Source organism: Stigmatopora nigra, chromosome 17, assembly GCF_051989575.1.
Source record: "Stigmatopora nigra isolate UIUO_SnigA chromosome 17, RoL_Snig_1.1, whole genome shotgun sequence".
Lineage (NCBI taxonomy): Eukaryota > Metazoa > Chordata > Actinopteri > Syngnathiformes > Syngnathidae > Stigmatopora > Stigmatopora nigra.
Genome location: NC_135524.1, coordinates 1,658,225 through 1,677,302, shown reverse-complemented (window position 1 = coordinate 1,677,302; position 19,078 = coordinate 1,658,225). Strand labels below are relative to the sequence as shown.

General features: G+C 44.5%; 2 protein-coding genes across 5 annotated transcripts; both read right to left on the bottom strand.

The window, feature by feature from the left end:
• Positions 1-9: 9 nt before the first annotated feature.
• sptan1 (spectrin alpha, non-erythrocytic 1) lies at positions 10-15,982 on the bottom strand. Of its 4 annotated transcripts, XM_077737134.1 has the most exons (55): positions 15,870-15,982; positions 14,060-14,303; positions 13,852-13,977; positions 13,188-13,328; positions 12,698-13,123; positions 12,471-12,625; positions 12,251-12,386; positions 12,039-12,140; positions 11,832-11,969; positions 11,647-11,757; positions 11,484-11,561; positions 11,252-11,407; positions 10,970-11,174; positions 10,716-10,897; positions 10,321-10,564; positions 10,124-10,246; positions 9,843-10,060; positions 9,678-9,770; positions 9,441-9,575; positions 9,228-9,373; positions 9,051-9,107; positions 8,356-8,554; positions 8,171-8,272; positions 8,058-8,093; positions 7,942-7,977; positions 7,805-7,852; positions 7,527-7,618; positions 7,180-7,324; positions 6,907-7,088; positions 6,720-6,819; positions 6,441-6,638; positions 6,197-6,343; positions 5,926-6,029; positions 5,603-5,765; positions 5,393-5,407; positions 4,509-4,640; positions 4,292-4,429; positions 4,121-4,225; positions 3,473-3,681; positions 3,274-3,394; positions 3,092-3,213; positions 2,872-3,004; positions 2,707-2,805; positions 2,489-2,648; positions 2,352-2,428; positions 2,073-2,282; positions 1,704-2,000; positions 1,522-1,634; positions 1,410-1,427; positions 1,220-1,274; positions 949-1,145; positions 824-877; positions 606-752; positions 386-533; positions 10-310 (listed from the first exon to the last, which is right to left on the bottom strand). In XM_077737134.1, the coding sequence occupies exons 2-55, from the start codon at positions 14,294-14,296 to the stop codon at positions 185-187; spliced, it is 7,437 nt and encodes a 2,478-aa protein (XP_077593260.1). In that variant the 5' UTR covers positions 14,297-14,303; positions 15,870-15,982; the 3' UTR covers positions 10-184. The 4 variants fall into 4 exon arrangements, with proteins under 4 accessions (XP_077593260.1, XP_077593262.1, XP_077593263.1 ...); XM_077737136.1 differs by lacking the exon at positions 5,393-5,407; XM_077737137.1 differs by lacking the exon at positions 9,051-9,107.
• Positions 15,983-16,389: 407 nt separating this feature from the next.
• On the bottom strand, positions 16,390-18,827 carry derl2 (derlin 2). The gene is made up of 7 exons (XM_077737697.1): positions 18,530-18,827; positions 17,841-17,906; positions 17,687-17,760; positions 17,445-17,538; positions 17,103-17,298; positions 16,938-17,028; positions 16,390-16,632 (listed from the first exon to the last, which is right to left on the bottom strand). Exons 1-7 carry the CDS (start codon positions 18,620-18,622, stop codon positions 16,524-16,526), a joined length of 723 nt encoding a protein of 240 aa, XP_077593823.1. The 5' UTR covers positions 18,623-18,827; the 3' UTR covers positions 16,390-16,523.
• Positions 18,828-19,078: the final 251 nt, after the last annotated feature.

Here is a 19,078-nt window from a genome sequence, read left to right as displayed (position 1 = left end):
ACACATTGCTTGTGTTAACCAATTTTTATTGAAGCACGCTAAAGTTAAGCACTTACATTTAATTTTTGCCAAGGAAGCAGTGTGGAGGATGAGGGTAGCTTAGTGCTCATTCCTGACGTCGGTCATGCGGTTTCCATGGCTTTGCGGTGGGTATACGTGGTTAAGTTAGCGGGCACGGTCTTGGTTAGTTGACAAATAGCGAGCGAGTGAATTCCACAAAGTCAAAGGAAGAGGGTAGCTCTCGGCCTTTGTTGTCCAGGTAGGGCTTCATGTGCGAAAGGCAGTAGTCGGCTTGCTCCTTGGTCAGGTTCTGCAAAGACCAGATGGGACACAACTCCGTTAGGACTTCCACTGCAGACGGAAAAAGACGTTCGCCGAGGCTTACCTGGTAGAGCTCTTCTTTGGTGACGTATGGCTTGTTCTCGGCACTGAGAGCTCGGAAGGCGCTCTCGATTTCTTCGCTGGACTTGACGTTCTCCGTCTCACGGCTGATCATAAAGGCCATGTACTCCTGGAGCGACACGTTGCCATCCCTGCCGGTGACAAAGAGATACATAGCGGTTAAACAGAAGTCCATGATGTGGAAGTCAGCGGTCATGTCCTACCTGTTGGGGTCCACCGTGTCCAGGATGGTCTCGAACTCAGGATCCGGTTCACCTTCTTCTACCATAGGTAAGTCATAACCCAGTGAGCGCAGGCACGACTTGAACTCCTGGTGGTTCAGACGTCCCGATTTCTCCTTGTCAAAGTGTCTTTCAGGAAGAAAAGAAGCAAGTTGGTGAGCTACGATGTCCTGCTGATATGAAACGCTAACGGTACATACTTGAACATCATGCTAAACTCCTTCAGGGCTTCCTCTGTGACTCCCGTCGTGTTCCTGAAGATGGAAACAAAACAAAATTAAGGTAAGTACTTGGGCCGATGGTGTTGGGAAGCAATAGCTCTTACCTTGCTTGTATCTGCTGCTCCAAGTTATGCTGCATTCTCATTCCCAGTTGATCCAGTTGGTCCCACTGTTGCGCCAGTCCCACGGTGCTGTGTTCCGTGTACTTGTTGTCCAAGATGAGTGCTTCCTCCATGGCGGCGCCCAAGTCTTCGATCTTTTTCAGCTGGCTGCGCATAGCTCGGATCTCTTGGTGTTTACGCTGGCAAAAGACGGAGACAAAGTTATCGCCAAGGGATCAGACTGCTGTGGAGGAGACTTGGACTTTGTGCTTACCTTGGTGGCCTCCAGCTGCGATTCCAACGTCCCCGACTCTTCCACCATACAAGACCTGGGACAAAAGGAACAAAATGATTACTATGTAACATTCTGCCATAATAAAAGTACCATACAGACAATTATCTGCATGTTTTTATTCTCCCGGCAGCCTCACTAACATTATTAAACAAATGCTTTGGTTACTTACCCATCCAGAAGGTATGTCCTGGTTTGCATAGGTGAAGATTCCAGCGGCGAGGAAGGGAAGCAAAGTGTTAGATGAGTTACAACTTCCTTGTTTTAAAAGTGGTCGTTCGTACCTAGTCTCCTGCAGCCACTGGTGGAAAGCGTTAGCGTGCTGAGCAAACTCCTGCCTCAACTTGTCATTCTCCTCCTGTCTTCTTTGCTCTTTCTGAAGTTCCAACTCTCGCTCCTGTCAGGACAATCAGACCGTAAACCGTGAGTTCAACACACTCCACCCGCAGAGACGACGACAACCTACCTTGATAATCTTCTGCAAGTTCCCCCACGTCTCCTCCAAGGCTTCCATGGTGAACCAGGTGTAGGGGTTGGAGAGCACCTGGTAATTCTTGATCTGCGCGTCCAGCTCGGCCAGCTGGTTGAAGTCGGTCTGGGCCGAGGTCAACGAGGAGCGGAAGGCCTCGTGGGCTTCGCGCAGGGCCCGGATCTCTTCCAGGGAGTTGCAGCGGACCGGGTCCGTCAGGTCCTCCTCGGCGTTCTCAAACCAGCTGTTGAAGGCCGAGGCCTTTTTGGCGAAGGTTAGGAACAGGTCTTCCACCTGTGGAGGGGGAAGAAAAGAAGACGTAAGTGTCAAGTAGCCAACCTCCAGCACCAGTCTCTTTGTACTTACCTTGCGGAAATGCTCCTGAGCCTCCAGAAGCTTCCTCTTGCGGGCCTCCGAGTTGGACAGCAGTTGGTTCCAACGCTTGATCAGGGCGGCGTGACGGGCTTCGATGGCTTTGGCCTGGACGTGCTTGGCCGCCAACAGCTGCTCTTTGAGGGCCGTGATGTTGGTGATGCCCTCCTGTTGGAAGGCTTGAAGGCCGGCGTCGAACGTCTCCTGCGGGCGGGACAAATTCACGTGAAAACCAAAACGTGGGCTAAACACCCAAGTGGTACGGCACAATACCTGCTTGGTGAGGAGGGTCTGCACAGAGGACAAGTCCCTGCCGTAGTCATCGTTCTTCAGGCTGTTCTCTTTTTCTCCTAGAATGAAAAGATGAGGTTTAAAATTGATCCTCGGCCCCTTTTTTGCTTTCCACATACCGATCCAAGACTCCACCACGTCGGCCTTCCAGTTGAACTGCAAGAAGGCAGAGTTCTCGTCCAGTTTGGCCTTCCTCTGAGCGGCGGCACGGTCCAGCTCCGAAACTTTGCCTCGCAGAGCAGCCATCTTGGCAGTGATGCTTTCCACGTGGTGGTTGTTCTACACCAAACGAGAACAAACGTCAGAACACCATTGGACTGGATCAAATCGACATTACCTTCTTGACCAGGTCGTCCCCGTTGGCGCAAACGTCGCCGACTCGGTCTCGGTGGACGGTGAAGTCGGTCTCGAAGGCTTCGTGCTTTTTCAGCAAGCCCTGCGTGTCCATCAAATAAAAAAAAGTTATCAAAAATGAAAGACTAAGTTTTTTTTGACGACGTACCTGCACTGCTGCCAGCGTGTCTCCGTAGTCTTCACCCCCGACTAAATTCAGTTTCTCGTTGATCCAGGCTTCTTCTTCTTCCACGTTGGCCACAAACTGCTGGTAGTCCAGTGATTCCTCCAGTCTTTGTCCCCTAAACAAGTGGAAAAAAAGACATAGAATGAGATCTGGTTTCCTAGCTGGGCTTATGGCGTGGATTCCATTGGGAACATTTCCATACCTGGCGCCAGATAAGTCTTGTAGTTCCTTCCAGTGGTCCACAAACTGAGCCAGCCTCTGCTGTATCTCCTCTTGGCCGATGGTATTGTCGTCGGACAGCTTCTTTCCCGTGTCCAACACCGACTGGAAATACAAAAAGATGAGGGCACTGTGCAATTGTTCCTCTACAATTCTTGCCATTACCTTGATGGCCGGTTGGTGGGCTCCCAACTCAGCCTCCAACCTCTTGTGCTTCTTCCTCAGATTCTGAACTCCAGTCAAATCACGTCCGTAGTCTTCCGAACTCACCAGCAACTTCTTCTCCCTGAGTCATTAAAGGATGGAACGAAATGAAGAGAGGACACAGTGGCTGGACATTTGGCCGGATGGCTCGGTTCCTCACTTGATCCAAGACTCCTCGTCGTCCAAGTCCCTGAAGAACTGATGCAGGCGGTGTGACTCGTTGAGTTTGGCGTGACGTCCCGCCGCCATGCTCTTGATTTTGTCGAAGCGCCCGTTGACGGCGCTGCGCTTTTCCTTGACTTGAGACGTGTCGAAGGCGCTGCTGGTCATCAGGCTGTCCGCCTGTCCGTTCAGGTCCTTCAAGCGGTCCTGAAAAAATAAGTTAGAAAATTAAAAGGACTTACTATACATTGACTGTCTTTCTTTGTTGAATTAAAAAGCCTTATAATAAATTGACTATTTTTTATACATTATTTTTTTATCTTATATTTTGAATTAAATAATAGCCTTACTATATATATTTTTTTAGTATTAGATTATCTTTTATTTAGAAATAAATATGATCCTTACTATACATGGCCTCTTTTAAACTATACTCATACATAGTCTTGATTTTAAAATTAAAAAGCCTTACTATATAAATATGTATTTTTTTAAAAATAAAAAAGCCTTATTATACATAACGATTTGGTCACAAGAGAACAAAATTATCCTCAGCTAGCATGCCAATTAAGCAATTGAATAGATCCTGCTATTTCAGTCTAAATAGAGCATTTTGTGTCAAAATCCAAAGTGAGACGAGGCCTACCTCGTGGGCCGAAATGTCCGCCTCCAGCAACTGATGTTTCTTCAGCAAGTTATTGACAGAGGCCAGATCTTTGCCGTAATCCTCAGACGCTAGTAGCGCTTCCACCTGAAGAAAAAAGAACAGGTCAATGGCGGCATCTAATACGGCATAACGCCGCCCAAATCGACTTACCTCAGAGAGCCAGAAGTCAAAGTCCTTGATGCCCGTGTTGAAGTTCTGCTGCTTGTTGGCTTCTTTCAGCTTCTGGCTCTTCTCGGCCGATTTGTCCACCAGGAACTGCCACTGCTCGTCCAGGGCGCCCAGGCGGGCCTACAAAAAAAAAATGGAGGAACACAAAATAAATGGCTATCCTCCAGCCTTAAGAGATGAGAGCAGACGGATGGGATACCTTGACGGCGTCCTCGCTACCGGCACAAGCGCCTCTCTGGATGAGGGTGTTGCCCGTGTCAATCACCCCGCGGATTCGGTCGGCGTTGGCGTGGAGCTCCGCCTCAAAGGCCTGGTGCTTCTGGTGTTTGCTCTAATGTGGCAGTGGAGAGAAGAAAGACTTTAATTTGGGACGTTGGTGTCGTGTGCAAGACAAAAAATGGAATGCAACTCTTTTTGATTTGAGAGTTGTGGATTTTTAACTTGAGGAGAATTGGAAGCCATATTACAAAAAGAATTTGCATTCAGTTTTTGTCGAGTTTTGAAGTACTATAAGTACAATTATACGATGGGACAAATAAAAACAAAGATGCACAAAACACACATTTTGGTCATCCCATGTCAAATATAGCCCTCAGAAATTGTTAGTTCACACAATTATTTCGACTTAGGTTGCTTATTAAGACATAAAAATCAACCTTTTTTCCAAATAAAAAGATTTTTTCAAAGTGTTGGAATTAGTAGCAGTGAAATAATGGCATACATGAAGCAATTTGAGCACAGATTTTCTATCTAAATGTTATCTATTCCAAACACTGAACAAAGCTAGCGCTAAAATGAGTGACGACAAACAACTCAAAAAATTAAAAAGTTGACCCAATTCATTGACTGCCAGTTTAGGAAATTAATATAAAATGTATCCATCTCCAAAATCCAATATAACCATTACAACTAAAGTTGAATATAGTTGGACACTTTAGTTTTAGCTAACAAGGTCAGTTCGAGCCACTTTTAATGACAATTTTTGTTCTCAAAATTAATCTAGTTGGCAGAATGGATTGGGTCAATTTTGACATTCAATTAAAACCCCCAAAAACGGTTAGTGAACTAACTACTCCAACTTACCAGCAGCTTGGACAGCTACGAAAAAGCAACAACAACAAAAAAAGACATTAGGAAAGAATTGAGTTCAATGTCAGAGAGGAAAGACGCCTTGACAAATTAGCCAAGATAAAATACGCTATATGCTTTTAAAAGGAATTGCGGTCTTCCATTTTTTTCTTCTGAGTTTTGTCTCATTAAAAAAATAAATCAAATGATCAAATGTTGTGTTACCTGAATGTTGGTGGGATCCTTGTAAGACTCATCGGTGGCGGTCTGCAGTTTCTCGCTGATCCAAGCTTCGATTTCATCCACGTCGCGACTGAATTGTTGCAGGGTCTGCGATTCTCCCAGCTTGGAGCGCTTCTCGATCATCTGGGCCTTCAGACGACGCCACCTTCAAAAAGATACAATCTTACTTTCACATACTACTTTAGACTACATTTAATTACTAGCTAGCTAGCTAGCTAGCTACCTACCTAGCTAGCTAGCTACCTAGGTAGCTAAATAGAAAACAAACAACATGGCTTTTAAATGTTTTGAAAAGGGATTCCCACCTGTCAAGAACTTCATTGCGGCGACTGAAGATCTCCGGCTTGGCGTAATGGTCGGCTCCAATCAGCTGATTGGCGAAGGATTGCAGCGCGGCAATTTTCTCTTCCTGTCAATTCAGTACATGACAGTTAAAAAGGTGCACTAATTCCATTTTTCATGTTCAGAAAAAAAAATGGCACTAAAATCGACGTAACTTTTGGTAACCTAAGACATTACAACCAGAATCTAGCATTATTTCTAGCTTTCTGGTGCTAGCTAGCGAGCTAAATTTACCTGCACGTTAATAGCTTTGTCAAAGTCTTCATGCTTTTTGATGAGCGCCTCAACGCTATCCAGGGAGTCGCCCTTGTCGTCGCTGGCCAGGAAAGCTTCCCGTGCCGCCATCCAGTTCTCGGCCTGCTCGCAGTCCCTGCTGAAGAGCTGTGGGGTATCCTCTTAATGGGTTGGAACTCAAACCAGAAGCCACCATGGCAGCCCTTGTTGGAACACTTTGCCTTGGATTGGACTCAGTTCTTACCTGGAATTCCAGGCACTGGTCAAGCATCATGCGGCGCTGCACCCAGGCCTTTTCCAGGTCTGCACGCTCCAGGTCCAAAGCCTCCAGCCTTTGCTTAATCTCTGGACTGGCGTAGTGGCCTTGGACTAAGAGCTGCTGTCCAAACTGCTCGAAGGCCTGGAACGTGCCAAGTCGGGCGTCTATCTCGGTGCGGTGTTCCTGGAGGAATGGAAGAAAGCGAAATGAAGACCATGTGGCACGAAACAAACTTTTTCCAAGAAGCCGACCCGAGTCATTCACCTGATGCCTTTCCAGAAGCGCTTCGGCTCCGGTCACGTCTTTGGCTAGCTCCTCCGAGGACACCAGGCCTCGGATTCCGTTAATCCAGGACATGAGGTCTCTGTGGTTTGAAGACAACTGTGATGTGGCTTTCCCCAAAATCCCTCAAACTCTAGCCAAGATTTTACATTAGTACTTTGAGACTGACCTGAAATCAGACAAGAAGCGCTGCAGGTCGTGCGAGTTTCCCAGCTTGTCCTTCCTCTGATCGGCGCGTCCGACAAGGCTACTCCAGGCGGTGTTGAGCTCCGTGCATTTTTCCTGAATGTCGTCCACTGCTTCTGGGTGGGATTGAATTAGACGTTGTGCCGTCTCTCCCAAGGAGTTGACCTGCCAAATCCAAAGAAAACATCCCTCAAACTAATTATCTTCTTCCCAATTTTAGGGAGAGCGTAGCGTGCTAGCAAGACCGCCAACTGACCTTGTCCCCCAAGGCCGCCAGGTCTCTCTCAAAGCCCTCGTGCTTGCGCTGCAAAGCCTGAACGCTAGCCAAATCGTGACCGTAGTTGTCCGTGTTGAGCGCCTGGTTTTTCTCCTCGATCCATTCTTTAGTTTCGTCGGCGTCTCTGCGAAAAAAAAAAACAAAGTGTGACGATCAACAGTAACATATCCGCCCCACCATCCACATACTGCAGGATATTGATTGAACCATTAAGGTTCATTTTCTGCTAAGTGCAGTTGCAGAAGCTTACTTCACTCACAATAAACCTTCCATTGACAGATATTGTTTAGTAAAGTTTGGGATAGCAACTCCAGTTTAGTTGTCACCTGTGGAATCGTTGTACTTCGTGGGCGCTACCCAGCATGTTGCTCCTCTCTTCAGCCAACTGCTGGAGTGATTTCCACTGGTTGTTCAATTCCTATATGTTCAAATAATAATAATAGCATTAGCACAAAAGTCTGGTGTTTGCTACGTTGGAGGTATGTGTAGTGTTGTGTAGCTATGCTATCTCTGTGTGTATTTTAGCGATAGAAGAAACTATAACGGTAGAACTGAGCATCAATTGGAAGTGATAATAAAGTCAAAGTGAAGTGCTAACTCTTACCTTGATTGTGTTGAAGTTAGCCGTGGTTTGAACAGCCATTCGGATGTTCTGTTGGGGAAAATGAAGGAAACACAAGACAATTAAATTAGCAACTGGAAGAACTAAAAGAATCAAAAGTTCATTCCTATAAAGTTTACCTTCCATGGAGATGCCGTTTTGGAGTCAGTTTCATCCTAAAAAAAATAAAATAAAACAAGGCATGTCAATCCTATTAGTGAACACAGTATAGAAATGCATTGTTTATTTTGCTTACAAGTTTTCCGGGCATGGCACCGAGCACTTCTTGTTGCTGTAAAAATAAGAAAAACCTGCCCTGAATATACATTGAAAAAATTAATGCAAAAAACAAGAGAGATTGCAAATGACCTGAGATGGAACCAGTGATTCTTCAGCCATTAGACCTTCCGATTCCAGTTCAGAGGCCACTCTGTTGATGTCTCTTAGGCGGGATTCGTTGGCTTTAAGGTCCTGAAAGACAAAAAAAAAAAAATTGGGACTATGTCTCACAGCAGTTAAAATGAAACCTTGAAAAATTGGAGTAAGAAGAATACCTTCTGGAAGTCGTCAAACTTCTTCTGCAGGACCTCCACCTGCTCCAGGTCGGAGCCCACTTCTTCGTTGGTGAGGGCGCTCTCCTTCTCGTTAATCCACTGCTGAAGTTCGTTGGCTTCCCGGAAGAGCATGAACTTCTTGCAGCTCTTCTCCAACATGTCCTTGCGTTTCTCCCCCAGGTCTATCAGAGTTCCATATCTGTGAAAGAGAGAAGGAGGTGTTAGGAAAAAGTAGACCAAGGACAAATTACAACTAAAAAATACGAGCAAAACAATGCTCAGCTTTGGGAGGACATGCCATTCAGGCATAAAATGAGGATGGAGCTAAAAACTGATCATGTTATTTATTTCAAAACAAAGTGCCATGGATGCAGCATTTAGCTTTGTTTTGTTTTAAACAGAAAAAAATAGGGGTGAACGGACTTCGCTATTTTTCGATTATCGCGGCCATGTCTGGTCTACATGAACCGTGATATTCGAGGGATTACTGTAACACTGTAACTCTCGTCTTGCAGTTTGACCGTTATTTTGACCTATTTTTCGTTATTGTGGCATGATAATTCTATTTGTTGGAATGCCCATCTCTAACCAAGTATGATGAAAACTTGCTAACACGGACCACAAGAGTACGACGTAAGCAAGCAAGTAAGGAAGCAAGCAGGCAAGCAAGCATTTGTGGACTAGTTCCTACTCACAGCTCTTCCACCTGCTTCATGCGCATAGACACGCTGCAGGCCTCTTTGGTGGTAGGCCTGAGCAGTACCGGTACAGAGATTAGTAAAGTGGTTAGAGACAGGAAAGGGGGACAGAGGAGGTCACCATAAAAAAATGGTGGGAGGGATAGAATCAACATTTGTGTTATCTGCTCTTACTGATTCTCGATTTGTTCTTGGCGAAGTGCGATGCTGCCGTGTTCGTCCAGGTTTTCCCGAGAGGAAGACTGATTGGGATCCAGTTTCTTCACGTAGGCGGCGGGAACGAATCCCTGACGGTCGTTCACCTCAACTTTCCACCAGTCCTGTTGGGGAAGGGAATAAAAGTCAAACGTCATCTGAACGTTGGAGTTATTGGTCTTATATTTTTACCTTGTTGGTGCTGTTGAGGAGAGTGAGGATATCGCCCTTCTTCATGGTTACTTCGCGAGGGCTTTTCTCCTGGTAATCGTAGAGGGCCAGGACCAGTTCTTTCCCGGTTTCGTCGTCCGTAGGGGCCACTTGTTGCTATTCGTTCAAATGTGACAAAATCAGTGACATTAATTAAATGTAAAACTATTCACCCCACCAATATTTCTATATTAATAAAGCCCTTCTGTGATCTTATACCCGGCAAGACGTAGCCTGCTCCTTCAAGGACTTGATGCTACTTCCATAAGCACTCAGGTCAGACATGAGGGCCTCATGTTTCTTCAGAAGAGCCTGCGGATGCCAAGATGAAACCCAGATGAAAAATAGAACTAACATTCTGGTGAAATCAAGTCCTCAACACACCTCAGCAGAGTCTTCGTCTTTGCCATAGTCCGTGCTCCCCACAATGGGTTCCTTCTCCCACATCCAGGACTCGGCCTCGTTGGCGTCGGCAAAGTACTGCTGGGCCTGTAGAGAGTCTTCCAGGTCCTGCCTTCTCTGGGAAGCCTTGGCTTTCAGAGTGTCCCAACGCCCGTGAAGCTCCGACAGTTTGGCTTTCACGTCCTCGCCGGCAAAGTGTCCTATGTGCCGAAAACAGAGGTCAGGAATGTACGCCTTCAAAACGGGCTCGTTTTAACAATCACCTTCTTCCACCATGGCTTCTCCTTTCAAGCTGACGGCTTTGATACGAGGTTCGTGTCCAGTGATCTCGGCCTGGAGGGCCTGGTGCTTCTTCAGCAGGTTCTGGACTCCGATCAGATCTTTGCCTGAAGGAATATTGCCATTAATAGTTTAAAATGGAACCATGGCTAGGCTAATTGAGGACTAACATATGTTATACCTCGATTGGAAGAGGCGGCGACGGGTTCTTTCTCCCGAATCCAAGTCTCCTCGTCTTCGACATCTCGGAAAAGCTGCTGAAGACGAAGCGAGTCGGCCAGTTTCTGTTTGCGGGCGGCCATGGGCTCGCGGAGGGACTCATAACGATCGGCCACGGCGTCCTGTTTCTTCTGGATGTTGCCGGCGTCAAAGTGTCCGGCCTCTTGGAATTGGCGGGCCTGGATTAATATTCCATCGATTCGATCCTAGGGTGAAAAGGACAACAATTATGTACGTTATTGCGGTACTGCATTCAACATGTTCTCATTTTTAGGTCACATGATCTGGAAGTCGTACTCAGGGAGGTTGTCTTTCTGCCCAGACTAATGAAAAATTACATTGTCTCCATATCTGTACCTGATGAGCAGTCACGTCAGCCTCGAGGAGGGCGTGTTTCTTCTGCAGATTCTGAACGCTGGTCAGATCTTTCCCGTAGTCTTCTGAGGCCAGGTGACCCTCCACCTCGTACAGCCAGAGCTCAATGTCCTCCACGTTTCGGTTAAACTGCTGCTGTTGGTTGGCCTCTCGGAGCTTGATACCTTCATAAAAGAAATAAAGAAAATGTCATCTGCGTCCAATGTGACTGTTTGAGATTTTTTTTTAGATCATACCTTTAAGCTCGGTGGCTTCTAGTAGTTTCTTCCACAAAGAGCTGACCTCTTCCATACGTCCCGCGACCTCCGTGGAGGCATAGTGTTTTCCGTCCAGTAACTCTTGGCCCGACTTTTGCAGGGCATCGATGCGGCTCTGGTTGGCGGAGAGCTCGGCTTCAAAAGCCTGGTGTTTCTGCACCTTGCCTTGCAGGTTAGACGGGTCCTGTTTGTCAGAAGAAATAATATGTAAATCCTTTCTCTGTTGAAAAAGAGCACAAAAGTGCCTACTCTTAAATGTACCTTGTAAGCTTCGTCACTAGCCGTCTTCATCTTCTCGTTGATCCAGCTCTTGAGCTCGTCAGAATCCCTAAAGAATTGTTGCAGGTGGAAAGAATCCTCCAAGGCGGAACGGCGAGACTGAGCGCGTTCGTGCAGGGCGTTTCGCCGACTCAGAAGCTAAAATACACAAGGACAAAAAAGACACAATGACTTTTGTCCTAAAAAAAAAAATCAGGAAAATATCTATTTTTACCGCGTCTCTGCGAGTAGCGACATCCTCAAATGCATAGTGGTTGTTCTGGATCAGTTTGGTTGCAAATTCATCCAGAGCCTAAAGATGGAGGAATAAAGGCAAAAAAAAGACATCAGCACAATGATGAACTTGTCAGAAAAGTTCCTGAAAATCCTCAACTCACAGTGATCTTCTCTTCTTGAGCACTGAGAGACTTCTCAAAATCTTCATGTTTCTTCAGCAGGGCCTCCACGCTATCCAGCGAGTCACCCAGGTCTTCGTTCAAGAGGAAAGCCTAAAAAAATCACAGCACAAAAATCAATACGGCTGTCCTCCACATTTTTTCCATCCCAAAATAGTCCCCTTTACCTCTTGCTTGCTCATCCAGTTGTCCACTTGCTCCGTATCCCTGTAGAAGAGCTGAAGATCCATGCACTGTTCGTACTGTTGCCTGCGAAGCTCCCACAACTCCAGCAGAGACTCTTTTTCCTCGGTGAGGAGGCCAAGCTACACGTATTGTCACAATGGAAAGTGTTTGGTAAAGTCACACACATTGGTGGTCTTAGACAGTCTTACCTTTTCCTTGACTTCATCGCAGGCATAATGTCCGGCGTTCAACAAAATCTGACCCGCTTCGTCGGTGGCTCGAAAACTATCCTCATGGGCGTCAATCTCTCCCTATAAAAAATAATAATTTTCAATTTGTCCAATTTGAGGTTGAATAAAGTTGGTCATCATCCTGCTATAACAACATTCCTAAACAGTGTTTGAAAGTATTAAACTTTTACTTTGTGTTCCTGATGGCGGTCCAGCAGAGCCTCGGCTCCAGCCACGTCATTGGCCAGTTCGTCGGCATTAATCAGGGCCTTCATTTCCGTCACCCAGCTTGTGAGATCTCGGAAGTCTGCGGTGAAACGTTGCAAGCTAGAAATCAAACAAACAAGACTAGTAGTGAGCCAATCATTCCTTGAGTTTTCTCAAAGTTAGCTTAACGATTTGGCGTTATACCGATTGGCGTCATTGAGACGGGCATGGCGCTCGGCCGCCAGGCTTCGAATGCGCTCCCAGTTGGTGACCAGTTCGTCTTTCTTCAGAAGGATCTGGGCCGCATTTTGCGGATGCGTTTGCTGCAGGTGCTCGGCATCGCCGCCCAATGTGTTGACCTGATTGAAAACAACAACAACATTTGACCAACCGGTCACCAAAAGCTGGCTTTGGTCCGCCATCGTCCTCACCTTATCTTCCAGAGCGGCCAAATCCCTGGCCAGACCCTCATGCTTCCGCAAGAGAGCCTGCACGCTAGCCAGATCGCGCCCAAAGTCATCCGACGCCATGAGTTGTTCCTTCTCTTTAATCCAGCTGATGGTCTCGTCCACATCCCTGTTGAAACGCTGGACTTCGGCAGCTCCGAAAAGCTTCCCTTGTCTCTGCTGGGCCAGTCCCTTGAGTCGGCGCCAGGCGGCGTCCACCTCCTCTTGCTTGGCGGCGATCAGCTCGGCCTCGGGGTGCTCTTCTTGCCGCAGCTTGGCCGCCAGTTGGTTGACTTCGTTCACGCGTTCCTCGTGAGCGGCCAGGTCGGTCTGGAATTCTTCAAACTTCTTTTGCAGGAGCTCCACGTGTTCCAGGTCCTGGCCCAGCTCCTCCGACGTCACGATGGCTTCCTGTGGTAGGAGGAGAAAATCGAGTAAAGCCACCTCAAAATAAGCCCCACCCCTTTTTTTGTACCTTATCACTGATCCATCCCAAAGTATCTTCACACTCGCGGATGTATTGAACAAGTTTTTGGGCCTGCAGAAGATGCATTCCCTTCTCCTTGGTCCTCAGCAGGAGCAGATCCCAGAGACGGCGAAGTTCTTCCAGTCGAGTCTGGTCCAGGGTGGAAAAAGGGCAAATATTAAAAAAAAACAGGCCCAAAACGGCAACTTTCACTCCAATCGTCTAACCTGAATGAATGTTCACCCATTTTAAAAGTTCCACAGCATTCCAGACTAATTCTTCAAGCACATCAACTCATCACCTACCACAATATACTCAGCCATATTAACACTTGAAAATACTGGTCTTTGTTGAGTCCGGTAAGGCGTGTAGGACTGAGTGACATTCAAGTATTAAAAGAACAACAACAACTTTTTTTGGGACACTCCCTTAATCACCACCACCAAAAAAAATCTAGAGTCTACCAGTACCACTTTTTAGAAGTCATAATGTCAACTGTAACATTTAAGTCACATGACCAGAGCTTTAATAAAGGTGTTATATTACTTGTTTAGGTTTTTTTCATGATATGAACGAGAAATTGCTAGGTGGACTTCCAATTTGAGAGACAGTAATGCACAACGCCATTTTGGCATGGCCCAACAAAAACAACACGGCAGTCATGTTGAGTTACCCGAATGGTTTCAGAGGCAAAATGGCCTTCGTTGATCATCAAGTTCCCGGTTTCATTGAGTTTGATGATAGCCCTCGCATTGGCCTGAACTTCCGCTTCAAAGGCTTGATGTTTCTGCAGCTTTCCCTAAAAAAAAAACAATCGAACACAAATTGGCGCAAATTGGCCAATCGACTGCCGGCGAATCACTTTAAAAAGTGTGGCCTACCTGCAGGTTAGAAGGATCCTTGTAGTTCTCATCAGAAGCGATTTGCAACTTCTCCTGGATCCACTTCTCCAGCTCGTCCGCATCGCGGCGGAAAAACTGGAAGCGGTACGAGTCCTCCAGCTTTTGTCGCCGCATGATGGACAAGTCCTTGAATCGCCTGTAGCGATCCAGGACTTGCTGACGGCGCTCTTGGATGTCATCGGCCGTCTCCAGAACTTTAGCTCCGCTCGTCTCCATTTTTCTGCTAAGAATAAATTCCCATTAGCATTCATTGGATCATCCACATTTTTTGGCTATAGATTTTGGAAAGACGTGATAGGATGAATTCTAAATCTTGGTATTTGAACTTTAAAGTCTACCAATTATTGACTAGTGATTGTTAACTAGGAGTAGCCAACTTTGCTGACCACACTGTCTATTGTTCTTGACTTACAATTTGGGTGGTGTCGGAGCTACGTTCTTTTGTTCAAGCTTAGCTGGTGTTGGAATTTGATGACCTTGCAATGCTCAAAATCCGATAAGTGGAAGTAATCAGACGGAAAAACTGATGGTGTTGCCCTTTTTGGCTTTTAGAGAGGCTACTTTTTCAGATTGGAAATTTGGTAGGATTTTATTGAATAAATTATGAGCCAAAAAAAAATCAATGGACAATATAAAAGTCTCTTTTGGAACAGTTACCATTTTATAAATAAATAAAATAGTATACTGTGGTAAAATGCAATGAAAGCAATGACTGGGCAAATATAGGCAAAAACCCGAATGATCAGAATTTAAAGGACCAGTTTCTGCTATTGAAATAGTCAAATAAAGCCTCTAAAAACAGCAAAGTGCATATCTTTATTTCAAAATAAACATTTATTTGAGAGGCCTAATTCTTAGATCTTAGCATTTAAACAAATATGTGGGTGATTTACATAAGCATTTGTCAATAGCTCGAAACGCCCCGTTAGAATTCTCTAAAAACGCAACCAAAAAGGGGTCAACGACGCCATTTTTTCTTGATAATTCTCCTACGGGATGTCAACGAGTGATATTTCTGTGCGTGAATGTTATGCGGAGGAAAAATGTGTCGATGCTTAATAGTGAAAACGTCCTTGAGGGAGTGTGCTATAACGGAGTGCGGCATTGCACCCCCGCTGGGCGGTTCCCCTCTGAAATGGCCGACATAGACAAGATCTTCCTTCCTTCGTCAAACCCTACAATACGTCATTAAAATTCACCATCAACCTCAAATCCCCCCATTAAAAATATTATATAGATATATAAATAGCCCATGCAGAAGCTGCAGTATCATATATTTTCATTTCCGTTACTGTATCGATCGAATAATATCGACTCAAATGAAATTGCAGAATAACGGGCCGGTTTCGAGCTATCCTGACATTTTTGCGACATATTGTCATTTTTTGGCAGTTGGCGTTTATGTGCTTTCGAATACGTATGTTGAAGTACGACATTTTTTATCGATTTGCGTCCAAATTCAGGTGTAATAATGGCGTATTTATTAATTATTTACGAGGCGAGCGTTATCGCGGCGACTCCCTTATCAGGCAGGACACTCGTCTAAACGGGCCCAAGCGATCACAAAATACGCATTCGGACTCATTCCCATCGAATAAAATGTTGAGTGAACGTAAAAGTGAACCAAGCGGAGGAATGCAGTCTGTTTGCGTCAGTTAGCCGCTAAGCTAGCGGCCGACGGACATTAAAGATTTACAATGACATAACTCGTTTCTGCAGTTAACAATGAATCGGTATGCTATATAACTGCATTATATAAAACATTAGGTTCTTGGAGCATAATACTTACCTCTCTGGACTTTTCAAACAGAGGAGATTGAAGTATTTATGTGGCGCTCCTGCAAGCTAGGTCGTCGAAGAATGACCGGCTGTTCTGACGTTTGTTTTTTTTCGAAAAGTATGACGTCAGTCCTGCAGCACAAGCACGTACCGGAAGTTGCTCTTCATGACGTCCACAAGAATAAAAGAATGGAGGTTCACGTAGCGGGCATTTAGTGAAGTTTTATTTGTAGTTACTTTGTCTTACGTGTTTATTTGGTGATTGAAATCTAATGGCTTAACCATATCGCGAAAAAAAAATATTTATATCTTTTATCTTTTCGTGTTTTTTTGCTAAGTCATTGTGACTTCCGGTTGGTCTGGGCCTTTCAGTCTCACTCTTTGGAATTGACTTTTTTCAATGACAGTGAAACGTTCCAAATTGCATCGAATAAAATATGTTAGCCATTAAAATAGAATTTAACTTGTAAAAACAGCCCGACTGGTCTGGAAACCTGCATTTGAAAACACTAGACAGAATCACATGCGGATTTGTCAACATATTTTCAACTTTTATTGGCAATCTCCACCCAGGATTTAAGAAAAAAATCAACTCATGTCTCCCGTGAAACAATTTCTGGGGGGGATATTTAACAATTCTAGTACAGTAGTGAAAGAGCAAAAATCAACCTCCGAGATTCGGGGGCCCTTCGCCCCAGGCGAATCCTCCCGGGCGCTCTTCGGGCAACGGGTTGTAATTGGCGTCTTCATCAGGAGTGTCGAACAACATCTTTCTGGTCATGTGATTGTCCACATGTGTAAATAAAACTCAGGTTAGGAAGTGAATTGGTTAACCTTTTGTAGGGCATCCATTTATCCAGTCATTCATTTTCTGAACCACTTATCCTCACAGGGGGTGCTGGAGCCTATCCTAGCTAACAGGTGAGGACACCCAGCCAATCACAGGGCACAAGAAGACGGACAAGCAATCATAACTAGGGGCAATTTAGAGTGCTACATTAGCCTAGCATGCATGTTTTTGGGGATATGGGAGGAAACCAAATGGAGTACCCGCTAAAAGTTTGAAGAGTTTACTTACATAATCGACGGCGTCCTTAACCATCTTCCGCCGCCAGGTTGGTTGGGGAAGACGTCTTCCAAGAAGAAATAAACGTGACCAACGGCGATCCCTTTAAAAGAGAAACAAGGTTTTAAAACAATATATCTAACTAGTTAGATTTGGGAACAATGGCGATAAATATACCTAAAAGATCGATAATGATGGAATTTCCCAGCAGAAGTGAGAATCCCATCAACACCCAAGGCAGGAAGGGTGCTTGGAAATTCAAAAGGCCGAAGAAATTCATGCGGACGTTGGGATTCCGTCGACTCCAAACGTACACCAACATGATCGTGAACGCTTGGCCCAGGAATACCAAACTCACAAAAGTCCCAAATATCTGCAATTGTGTCAAAGAAGCACTCAAAAATACCTGCACAGATTTTTCACTTGGTAGAAAATAGCTGTTTTAACCCCAAAATAAACAGTAGACCTGAAAAAGTGTCCCAATTTTAAAGTTGAATCTATAAAAGATGTAAAGGATACCGTCATGAGACATCCGCCAAACAGGAACATGAAGACAAAGTCAGCTGTTCTCCCCCGAAAAGAACCTTCTTCCAACATCCGGCAATATCTGTATCTAAAAAATAAATAGTTCAGGAAGTAAACAAGCACTTATAATGATTGACATCCAAAAAATACAGTCAAAAATACTGTTGTTCTTTCTATATGCTTAAAATACACAATTGCACAATGCATTATTTTGCTGTAATACTTGAAAAGGATACAAAAATATCATATTAAACAAAAAATTGAAGCCCACAGGACCAAAAAATAGGAAGTTTGTTATAAGTCGCCATACCTATAAAAAAAGAGAGACACATCATATATTAATATTAAATGAACTAAATTAAAAATCATTGTGAATGATTGATGACTTACTTGGTAATTCCTTAGGATCAAATCCGGATTAAAGTATAGCTGAAAAGGGGTGATGATCTCTAGTTGCTTAACATAAAAACAAAAGGTTATAATATTATTGTCTATTATTACTGGGAAATAAACAGAAGTAAAACATTACATAGCAGAATGAGTAAAAAGCTATATAGTATGGCAAAAATATATAATATACTTGTTGGTTTTTAATACTATTTTAGTCTCATGTGATATGTTTATCAAGCGTTTTTGGCACAACTGCACTTATTAAATTAAAGTTGAAGCCAACGTTAACAAAGTACTTATTACAAAATACTTATACTATTTCCTTCCTTAGTAGTAGTATTTCCCTTGAAAATCGCCCAAATTATGATGTCATTTTTAGCACCATGTCTTAACATGTTTGCACACATTTACCACTTCTTGGTAAAGTACGAATAGAATGAAATGTTACGTATCAATGTTAACTAAGATAATTTGAATTTAGATCCATTTTTTTCTGATTTTAGGGGTGTGTTTGTCGCGCTGGATCGATGACGTTGGTCACCTATGGGACACGTAAGCTTACACCATGCATGACATAGGTTGCGTAAAGCGTAAATATCGTCATTATGCTACTGTGGAAAGAAGAAAAGTAGGAGAAAGAAAAGGTTGTTCGAAGAAGAGCAAGAGTCCAAGTGAACTATTTGTCTTACCACGGCTGCAGTTGTAAGGACACATGCGGTAGTGTATGCCCTCGTCACCAGTGGAATCTGTAAGTACTCCTGTTGAAAGGTCTGGTAAGCCATTTTAAGCAGTTTCTGCGCCTCTGGCAGTTGCGTGTCACGCAATTATACGATTCATAAGTGCCTCTAAACGTACGGGACTCCGAGGAGTCTCGTTCTAGGGATTTTTGGGGGGTTTGTTTGTTGTTTTTTTTAGGTCGTCTTCTTCTCCTCTTCCTCCTCTAGATTCTTCTTCGGCTGCAGGTTGGGTGCTTCGTAGGGTAGCACCGCCACCTAGAGGGAAAAGATGTTATGACATGAGCTTGGATAGACTAGTAAAGCTTTTTCAAGAAAATGTGGCACTGTATAGTGCCTTTATTAACTATTAAAATAAATTCAAATGTATGGCATACTTATGTGTATTTTATGTTTCCTTGTATACTTGGCAGAATATGCTTTATGTCAATTCAAACCTAGCAGTAGTACAAAAAAGTAGAGGAAAACCAACAAATGTGCTGTTCTTTGTTTGTTTTTATTTGG

What these genes read in the sequence shown, in the direction of transcription:
- sptan1 (XM_077737134.1), bottom strand. Translation starts at nt 14,296, where the DNA reads ATGGAGACGAGCGGAGCTAAAGTTCTGGAGACGGCCGATGACATCCAA. An exon ending in CGTCTCAATGACGCCAATCG is followed by an intron (nt 12,387 to 12,470) that starts GTATAACGCCAA and finishes TTTGATTTCTAG; the next exon opens with CTTGCAACGTTTCACCGCAG. An exon ending in CGCTTCTGGAAAGGCATCAG is followed by an intron (nt 6,639 to 6,719) that starts GTGAATGACTCG and finishes CCATTCCTCCAG; the next exon opens with GAACACCGCACCGAGATAGA.
- derl2 (XM_077737697.1), bottom strand. Translation starts at nt 18,622, where the DNA reads ATGGCTTACCAGACCTTTCAACAGGAGTACTTACAGATTCCACTGGTG. An exon ending in TCCTTACAACTGCAGCCGTG is followed by an intron (nt 17,907 to 18,529) that starts GTAAGACAAATA and finishes TTTTATGTTAAG; the next exon opens with CAACTAGAGATCATCACCCC. An exon ending in TGATCCTAAGGAATTACCAA is followed by an intron (nt 17,761 to 17,840) that starts GTAAGTCATCAA and finishes CTTTTTTTATAG; the next exon opens with GTATGGCGACTTATAACAAA.